The sequence below is a fragment of the Brassica oleracea genome, chromosome C3 (genome assembly GCF_000695525.1).
Source record: "Brassica oleracea var. oleracea cultivar TO1000 chromosome C3, BOL, whole genome shotgun sequence".
In the NCBI taxonomy this organism is placed as follows: Eukaryota; Viridiplantae; Streptophyta; class Magnoliopsida; order Brassicales; family Brassicaceae; genus Brassica; species Brassica oleracea.
In genome coordinates this window covers 10,862,129-10,871,572 of record NC_027750.1, presented here as the reverse complement: position 1 = coordinate 10,871,572, position 9,444 = coordinate 10,862,129, and the positions used below count along the sequence as shown (strand labels likewise).

The following is a 9,444-nucleotide window of genomic DNA, read 5'->3' as shown; positions in this document are numbered from 1 at the left end:
GTTCCCAAGTAAATAGTGAATACACAGAAATTTTAGAGTCTATTACGAACATTCAAACAATTATACTCACCTCTTTTCACAAAATACATGCGTCTTCTTTTTATGTGGTTGTCCTAGCTAGTAATAATGCATCTCCAACTGCACTACAAATTTTACTCCAAAATTGAAAAAAATGAGGTGAAAAATGGAGTATTGAATAAAAAATAAAAGAATTACTCCATTTATAGTAATTTAAATACACCCGGAAGAAATAATATTCCAGATTTCCAAAAACTAAAAATATTATAATATGTAGATATTACTTTAAGAATACATCCTTACTTTAAGAACTACCTATATAAGTGTCCATGTTCTAACATTAGTCTTGAGCATCGAGCCATACAGTTTTGTGAGGTCCTCTACCCTTCGATCAATCCATCTTAAATTACACGTTTCTCCCTTGTTTTCTTGAGAAGAAAGCTACCCCTTAACTAAGCATACGCTTTAAAAGCTCTCAAGGTTTCAGTGATGGTGAATCGTGGTAATTCAGTCACACTTTTGTCTGGTTTTCTTATAATTCTTCTGGTGATACAACTACACTTTGATCCCACGACGGCAGCTCGACATGCACCTGTTGTTTCCTGGTCACCACCTGAGCCGCCTAAAGATGATTTTGTGTGGTACCACAAGATCAACCGCTTCAAGAACATAGAACAAGATGCGTTCAGGCCAACTCACCAAGGTCCTAGTCAAGGTATTGGACACAAGAGCCCTCCTGGTGTGTCTTAAAATACACATTTGGTTCTGAAGAGGGTACCGCTATGTCGCTCAGAGTTCGTGTTTGTTTTTGATATTTTGTGTGCCGTTTTACGTTGGGTAAAAGAAAAGAAGAAGAAAAAAGAGAGAAGAAGTTGCATACCAGTTTCTTGTGGGGAGTATAGGAGTGAATCGAACAAGAAAATGACTTCAGAGTGTTTTTTTTTTAATAAGTGATACTTTGTCCTTTACGAAAAGGCCATGAAGATATCTCTTGGTTGCTTATAGTATATTTTGGGTGTTTTTGTTCTATGAAGAAACTTGAGATTTCCTCTCTTTTTTAGTAAATGTATATTTTCTCAGTTTAAAATAAAATTAATGGGGGTATTCCAAGTTAATCAAAAGCAAATTTAATGATTGTTGGCATAATTTTATCATCTATCAAACAGTTAGATATTTGTTTTAACTAAATTTTATAGTTACAGATATGAACATGAAATTTTAAATATTTTTGATCATATATAGTAATTATTGTGAACAAACGCAAATCAAACTCTAAAAAAATAATAATGTTTAGAGCAAAAATACTAACGAGGCAGATACATGATTTAGAGTTTTTATTGATCATGTGAATTAATAATTTATTAATTTATAATAATTTAGACCCATATTTATACATCCTCAAAATTTGATATTTTTTCTTTAAAAAAATTTCATTATCAAATAAATGCAGTTTCCCTAATTCTAAGAAAATATACCTTACCGCAAAATGTTCTTTTGCTTGTGTATAAACTGACCTTTTAAATAATATTTTAATTACATACTAATGCTACTGAAAATTATCATATCTTAAATTTTGGCATTTATTATTTTTTCTCAATTAAAAAACATTGCTAAATTGATTTCTAAACTAATTAATGTTGAAACTTTCCAAATGTTTCTCAATTTAAATGAAATATTCGAAAATTGATATTTTTATTGTTGTATATAAGAAATATTCTGTGAAAAAGGTAACACTCAAAACCTAAAATACACAAATTAGTATATGCTAAATTTAAAATAACAAAATAATTTAAAATTTGATCTAGATCAAAACCTCAACTCCATTAATAACATACCTTCTCCAGAATTACAATAATCTAAACCATATATTAAATAAAAGTTTTTTTGGAATTAATAAATTTACTTTCGAAAATTTTCCATATTCGATTAATTTGGAAAAACATTGTGATAAATATCATTTATATTTTTTCATTAGCTACATTTTCCACATTAAGCAAATGAATAATATTATTTATGGTATTTTAGTCCACTCTTCATTATTTATTACTAATAAATAAAACTGTAAAGCCTCATGTAAATAATCAATTTTGTAATATATATATAATACAAAATGCTGTTTAAAAATGTTATCTCATATATATTTTATATAAATATTAGTCCAATGCAAATCAATAAGACAAATCTATAATAATAAACAACTAATACAATTGACGGTTAGATATAATAAATAAAATTCCTGCATATAAACACCAAATTTTCTTTTTGAATAGATGTTATATTACCTATAAATTTAATACGGGTAATATAGATTACCATAATTATATTAAAATATTGATTTATATAATTGTAAAACAAACATCCACACAGGTTAATTTTAGTTGAGATTTAAAATCACTGCAAAATTAAATTGTTAAACTGTATTTGTCCCAAATTATTGATGTTACGTACAAAGATGCTTTTTTTATTAACCTACAAAGATGCTTTCACGGATAAATTAATCATTTTATAATCTATTTTCCTAAACTATGACCTCATTTTATATATCTTTGAAAATATAGTTTAAGATCTATTTCCCCACGAATTAAAAGTTTAACACTCATTTTTCCATAAAATTAATGTTCGAAATCTGAAAACCTATAGATCATAATTAACATAGGTTTACTGATTAGAAATCAAACCGACCCAATGTAAAGTTGAAACTAAACTGAATCAAAACCCAATTGAAATCAAAATACATTTAACAAGACCAGAATTGCCGGTTTAATATCCAGACCAAATTATATTCCTAAATTTTATAATTCTTCATCTATCAAGAACCCTCAAACTAAAAATCCCCAAATTGAACACATATCTTTTTCTTATTACTTCAGCTATTACTTCTGAGTTTTCTTCAGAAACACACCAAACATCTATAGCATACTCCCATCCATTCTTCTTCTTCTTCTTTAGCTGCCTTTTTTGTTCTCTTGTCTCATTCCCAGATTAAAGTGTCACCTGCTCATTCAGCTATTACTTCTGACGTCTCATTCCCACAACGCCGTATATAGCTTCTTCCTTAACCGAGTCGCCGTTTACATTGACCATTAAAAGCTTCCTTCTCCATTCAACTATACAGATAAACAGAGCCGTGCTTCAAGTGTATCCAAAAAGGCTTTCGCCTAGGGCCCCCAAAATATATAGTTTTTTTAGGGCCCCAAATTTCCAAAAATTATTAGTAGTATATTGGTTTAAGTTTGCCATTTATTATTCAATACAAGTTCAATTATCTACATTGCTTTTTAAAAAACTGAGTATTTTATTTTATTGTCAATTTTCCAAATTGAAAAAAGGAATATATGTTTTATATGTCAAACTCCTAAATAAAAAGGAAAAAGTGCAGTTATACTTAATATATTTGGTTCGTATATATTCCTAAGTATTCTACGTGCAATGTTCACATCAATCTTTCTCAAGCAAGCACACACGTCTTCTTTCTTGGTTCTCAATCCTGTGCTACAGGTGTCTCTTATATTATCATCAGTTTTGTTAAAGTGGTGAATTTTTTTATTTTTTTATTTTTTTAGTTTTCAGTCTTTGTTGATTTAAGTTTAATTATTAATTTCAGAAAATATGCCTCCAACGAGATCATGTGCATCAGGAGCCAAGAAAAGACAAAAAAAAAGACAGAGTTGATGCATTGGTGAAATCAATGCAAGGTTCTATGGACAGATTTCTTGTAAAATCAGCAAATCTTAATGAATCCGGTAGAAGTGGTGATGAGTTTGATGATCCAATGGAAGATGAGAATGAAATAAATGATGAGGATGTCAATGAAGAAGATAAGGAGGTTGAAGATGATGTTACTGATGTCACTGAAGAGGATGATAATCTAAGTGAAAAGGAGAATGAAGACGTGAATGATCAAGTTCAAGATAATACTTAGTTTTTTAAAGTTATTGTCTTAATATTTTTTTTTCAAATATATATTGTACTATGATAAAAAAAAATTTATAAAGGGGCCCCATTTTTATATTCGCTTCAGGCCCCATTAAACCTTCGCACGGCTCTGCAGATAAAGCTTAAGTCTCTCACCTCTCCTAATTTTTCTAAATCTGATTTAAATCAGTCTCTCATATCTCCCACATCTCTCAGTTTCCCATTGATTTCTTGATTGTCGTGATGTAGACAACTCCGTGTAAGCTTTGATTACGCATCATTGTTCCAGACCCAAATGAAATAACAAATATTAAGATTGAGAATTAGAGGCTGAGAGACCACCATAGAGAGTTTTGGGTGATGTGAATGATTTTGCCGGTGACAGAAAACATTGAAGAGGACTTAGACCATAGTGATTCAGTTTGATTTGGTTTAATATCGGTTTAAGTGGGTATTTTAAATGATGGTTTACGAATCTGTAATATGTTAGATCAAATATTTAGTTTGAACCGTTTTCCGGTTCAATTTTCAGGTTTAATGGTTTTTACTGCTTTTCTAAAAAACCAAGATTTGTGGGGAAATAGATCTTAAACTTTGTTTTCGGGATATATAGAACGATGTCATAGTTCGGAAGAGATCTGATGCTATATCATAGTTCTCGTGGGGAAATAGATTTCGTTTTACTATAAACTTGCAACATACAACGGTTTCGTTTGAGTAAAAACATTTTCATGTTATCAAATCAATTTTGAACCAGTTTTTTTTTCTTGGAACAAAAACTTACTTCCAATAAAACTATTCTTCCCTAGAAAGAGTGAATTATTCATCCTCTTGGGCCAAGTTAATAGTAGTTTTATCATCATATACTAATTCTCTATTCAAATTCAGTGGGACTCTTTAGTGTTATTCGATCGAATTTTAGGCTAGCAGAGGTTGTCTTGAAAAAAGTTATTATCAAAAGGTAATATTCACGACAAAATTGAGCTGTATAATACATGTGCAGATGTTTGGTAGCAACTCGTTTAAACTTTAATATTACAGTTAAACAACAAAAAAATGCTAAAAAACACTAGTTGCTGAATCAATAAAAAAACAAAAACGATATAGGAAAATTTACCAAAAATAACATAAAACTTGATTTTAAATGTAAAAATATACTCTAAAAGGAACCAAGTGAGGACGGCCCAGTGGTCTTGAGGGAGCTTTGGCCCAATACGGACCCGGGTTCGAATCCCACTGGGCACCGTCGATTAAAATAGAGTGAAAAAACGGCTTCCGGAGAGGTGTACTTAGGCGCTAGTCGGGTTCTCTCCGGTGTGTCCGGATTATCTGGATTATAAAATATATATATATATATATATTTTAGATTTAATTTAAACTTTGCATTTACTCCAAATTTAAAATGATTTTTTAGATTTATTCTTTATATTTAAAATGCCAACTTCGTACTACATCATTTGGTATCTTATGTTCATACAAGGAACTGGATATAATCTAGGGTTGAACATAAAAAGAAGAAGTTTCAAACAAAAAAAGTTTAAGAGAAAAAGCATAAAAAGAAGAAGATATTTTAAGATTAACTATCGTGGATGGAGGTGGACGTTGGACCCAGTACTTTGGAGTTGGGTTTAGCAAAAGGTTAGTAATGATGTGATACATAAATGGAACTTGTACTAGGTTATTAACAAGTTGGGGCCAACTATATATTGTTTAATTGAAAGAGTACAATTATATTTATATAATATTCTGACGAACTCTTTTAGTTTTAGTAGTCGAGCTTATTATTATAATAAATAAAAATTGTACTTTTTTTTGTTCACAATATAAAAGTTGTACTTGTCCACTGGTTTTTATTTATGAAAGACATGTGGGGTGTGCGTTTCCCGATTTTTAGGGCTAAGAGACGGCTGCAAAGACCCGGGGTTTTTATTATTTTTTAATGTTTTTAAGCACAAAAAGTGAATTAAGAAACAAACTAGAAACCCAAACATTTAAGTGATCTATTGCAAGGTTACTAATTAAAAGTTGTTAAAAAAAAGATGTACATAAGCTGCACACACTGACACTTGTATGTGTTCTTGCTTCTTACATATCACGAGCCAAACAAACTTGTACATAGATCACACTGCTTGCTTTACCTTCTCTGTGCCTTGAATCTTGAAACCGGTTTTGATGGCTGAGACCCTGAAGGTTGCTTACATATACATAAACAAACAAACACATGCAGTAAGAATCATATTTTCAGCATTGTATGTCTCTACCATACGACACTCACAATGCTGAAAATATGATTCTTACTGCATGTGTTTGTTTGTTTATGTATATGTAAGCAACCTTCAGGGTCTCAGCCATCAAAACCGGTTTCAAGATTCAAGGCACAGAGAAGGTAGCCAATGCTCCTAACAAGATTGTCCTTGACAAGCTTCTCCATTTCTCTCCAAACACCTTCCATGTCAAACTCAAGGACGTCCCCTGCTTTTGGTGGCTTACTCGCTCCTTCTCTTAGCCTGAAAGGCTAGTGTATCTGCACATATACTTGAATTGTAAAAGACTATAAAGAAAGAAAGTATACAACTTGATTCAGTAATCTATCGAATAACAAACATACCAGGTAAAGATCAAGGTAGTCTAACTGAAGCTCCTGAAGGGTATTTTGCAGAGCAGGACGCACTCTCTCAGGGGACAACTCTGTACACCTGTACTTACGCACATGTATCAGTTAAAAAAAACAATGAGCAGAAAAGAGTGAAGTAGTAGTAAAAGAAAGGAATGGGTGTTTTACCAAAGCTTGGAGGTCACGAAGAGGTCCCTTCTCTCAAGACCAGCGTGCATAGCCCTCTTCATCCCTTGATCGACCTTGTACAAGAGTTAAGGAGACTAGAAACTTTCAGACATAACAAGAGAGAGCGAGAGAGAGAGAGAGAGAGAGAGAGAGAGAGAGAGAGACAAGATATCAGCTGTCCTCCGCATACTGGCTGAAACACAGTTCCAGAATCTTCTTCTTCTTTTTCATACTCTTCTCTAATCTCAAGAACTCCTTCCTATTACAGAAACACCACTTAAGATGCATATGCATAACTAAAAAGGATAAAGCACCAACAGAAGAAGCATACCGCTGCTTCTAAAGCAGTGTTAGCAAAGAACGAAGCCTCCGTTTGAAAGTCATCAATCTCAGCTTTAAGTGAATGAATCTGAGACTGTAAAGTCTTGTCTCTTCTCCTCAAAACATCAACTGTCTGCTTCGATGTTCTGTCCGTATAGTAGTTCTCTCCCAAAAACACCTTATGTTCAAACCACCACACACACACAAACAAATAAACAAATCATTTGCTTAAGTTTAAACCAATGTGAACTCCACACTAAGCTTCTAGAAGCATTATGAAACTTACCAAACACTCGTTGGTGTGAATCAACCGACCTGGAAAAAACGTAATTTTACCGAAGTGAACCTGTGTATACAAAGATTCAATCAAAAGGAGTACGAAATTAGAATGTAAAGGAAGGTGTTGAATGGATTGAAAAACTCGCCATGATGTTGTGATGGAGCTTCTCGGGGAGCTTCTTGACGAGACTGATGAGATTGTCGTTCTCATCGACGAACCGTTGAAGACGGTTCATCTCTTCCCGCTTCTCTCTAATTCTCTCCTGAGCGATTCGAGGAGAGCCACAGACAGAGAGAGCCAACGATAGTTGAGAGAGCCAACGACAGTCGAGGAGAGCCACCGACAGTCGAGGAGCTAGTGAGAGAGAGAGAGTCGCTGTTTCGGGAGAGAGAGAAAGAACAGAAGCAAAAAAAACAAATCTTTCCTCTCACCTCCGATTTGCCTACACGTGGCTACAAGAGCCGTCCCTTGCTCCCCTTAATTAAGAGCATGATTATTGGAAGGTTCTTAAGGTGGGATTCTTAGCGGAATATAAGAACCTGTCTCTTAACTTTAAACTAAAAAAGCTAAGAACCGGCTCTTAAAACTCTTATTTAAGAGCCGATTCTTAGCTTTTTTAGTTAAAAGTTAAGAGACAGGTTCTTATATTCCGCTAAGAACTCCATCTTAAGAACCCTGCAATAATCATGCTCTAAGATACGTCTTTTACCTCATGCAGCATTTTTGATTTTCTTTTAATTCACAAATACCCTAAGAGACTCATTAAGAGCCAACGATGATCATGCTGCTCTTATATCTCTTATTTATGAGACGGTTCTTAGCTTTTCTTAGTTAAAATCTAAGAAAAGTTAAGAATTGTCTCTTAGCCAAAGCTAAAAACTCCAGTTAAGAGACTGAGATTAATCATGGTCTATTAAATATAGGAAAATTTGATCCAATAACCAAAAAAAAACTATATTTCATCGACTAATCATATTATCTTTTCTCTCCTCATTTCTTTTTCTATTTTTCTCTATCCTTTTGTTACAAATCTAATTTTTTTTTTAATATAGTCATTCATCAAATTGAACGATAAATATATACTAAAGAATAAATAAATAACGGCCGAGTTACGAGTACTTTAGAACGAAAAGTAACGACGTTATTACGATGAAGATCTTTCTTTCGTGTTACACGAATGTTTTCCTCGTAATGTTACGAGTCCGTTACGACGAAACTTCTGTTACGACGGACGTTTAACAACGAAACGTGTTTCCTCGTCAATCCGTCGTAACAGTCTGATCACGACGAATTAACAAGGAATATGGGCCTCGTAATAAATATATTTTCTTGTAGTGCATATTTAACATTAGGAATTATTTAGGAGGGTGTATTGAATTAAAGGTTTTAGAAGATTTTAGAGTGTTTTAATTTTGGTGGAATTTAATGAGTTTTGAGGTTGTTTGGGTGATTTTAGTTAGAATTTAAAAAATACAAATAACAATCGACAGGTGGTTTAATAAAATATCTTTTCTAAATTTTAGAGTTATTTAGGCGATTTGAAGATAATAGTTCTCTCTGCTTACATACATTGCTTACGAGTTTCTATACTTACTTAATCACTTATAAGCTATATGCATAAACTTGTGGCCACTAATGTATACCAATTACCAACGGATGGACCATTAATGTACATATATGACCAAAGAACCTATCCACGAATTTGACTTTGAAGAGTTCCACCGGAGAAAAACCAAGAAATATCATTCTGCTTATAAACTTTATCCAGCAACTTTATGTAAGCCATCCTCCCATACAAAGAGAAAATTAGTCAACAAAGCTCCGATAAAAAGAAAAGTAGTCAAGTACATGTAAGCCTTCCTCCCTGGATACAAAGAGACAACTAGTAAACAAAGCTTCATGTAAACCTTCCTCCCTTGATAAAAAGAGAAACTAGGCAACCAGTTTACCTTCATGCTGGTTGAACCCAATGCTTCTCTCCAAAACCCCCAACAAATCTTGAATGTTGTGAGAAGTAAGCATCTTGTGCAACATACAATGCTGTGTGTATGAAATCCAGAACTTGTCCCTGTAGCAAGACAGTAGTCCCCACGCTTAATGAACCTTTAAATGTAAATGAAATCTGACA

The 9,444-nt window shown here is 32.9% G+C and overlaps 3 protein-coding genes across 3 annotated transcripts; 2 read left to right on the top strand and 1 right to left on the bottom strand.

Annotated features, from left to right (window-relative positions):
* The first annotated feature begins 393 nt into the window (after positions 1–393).
* LOC106329863 lies at positions 394–768 on the top strand. Its single transcript, XM_013768475.1, has one exon. The coding sequence runs from the start codon at positions 508–510 to the stop codon at positions 766–768; it is 261 nt and encodes an 86-aa protein (XP_013623929.1). The 5' UTR covers positions 394–507.
* A 2,598-nt stretch (positions 769–3,366) lies between these two features.
* On the top strand, positions 3,367–3,940 carry LOC106329862. Its single transcript, XM_013768474.1, has 2 exons — positions 3,367–3,516; positions 3,623–3,940. Exons 1-2 carry the CDS (start codon positions 3,448–3,450, stop codon positions 3,938–3,940), a joined length of 387 nt encoding a protein of 128 aa, XP_013623928.1. The 5' UTR covers positions 3,367–3,447.
* A 2,337-nt stretch (positions 3,941–6,277) lies between these two features.
* Positions 6,278–7,551, bottom strand: LOC106329861 (aldose reductase-like). Its single transcript, XM_013768473.1, has 7 exons — positions 7,462–7,551; positions 7,323–7,382; positions 7,047–7,214; positions 6,906–6,974; positions 6,716–6,789; positions 6,542–6,629; positions 6,278–6,448 (listed from the first exon to the last, which is right to left on the bottom strand). Exons 1-7 carry the CDS (start codon positions 7,549–7,551, stop codon positions 6,278–6,280), a joined length of 720 nt encoding a protein of 239 aa, XP_013623927.1.
* Positions 7,552–9,444: the final 1,893 nt, after the last annotated feature.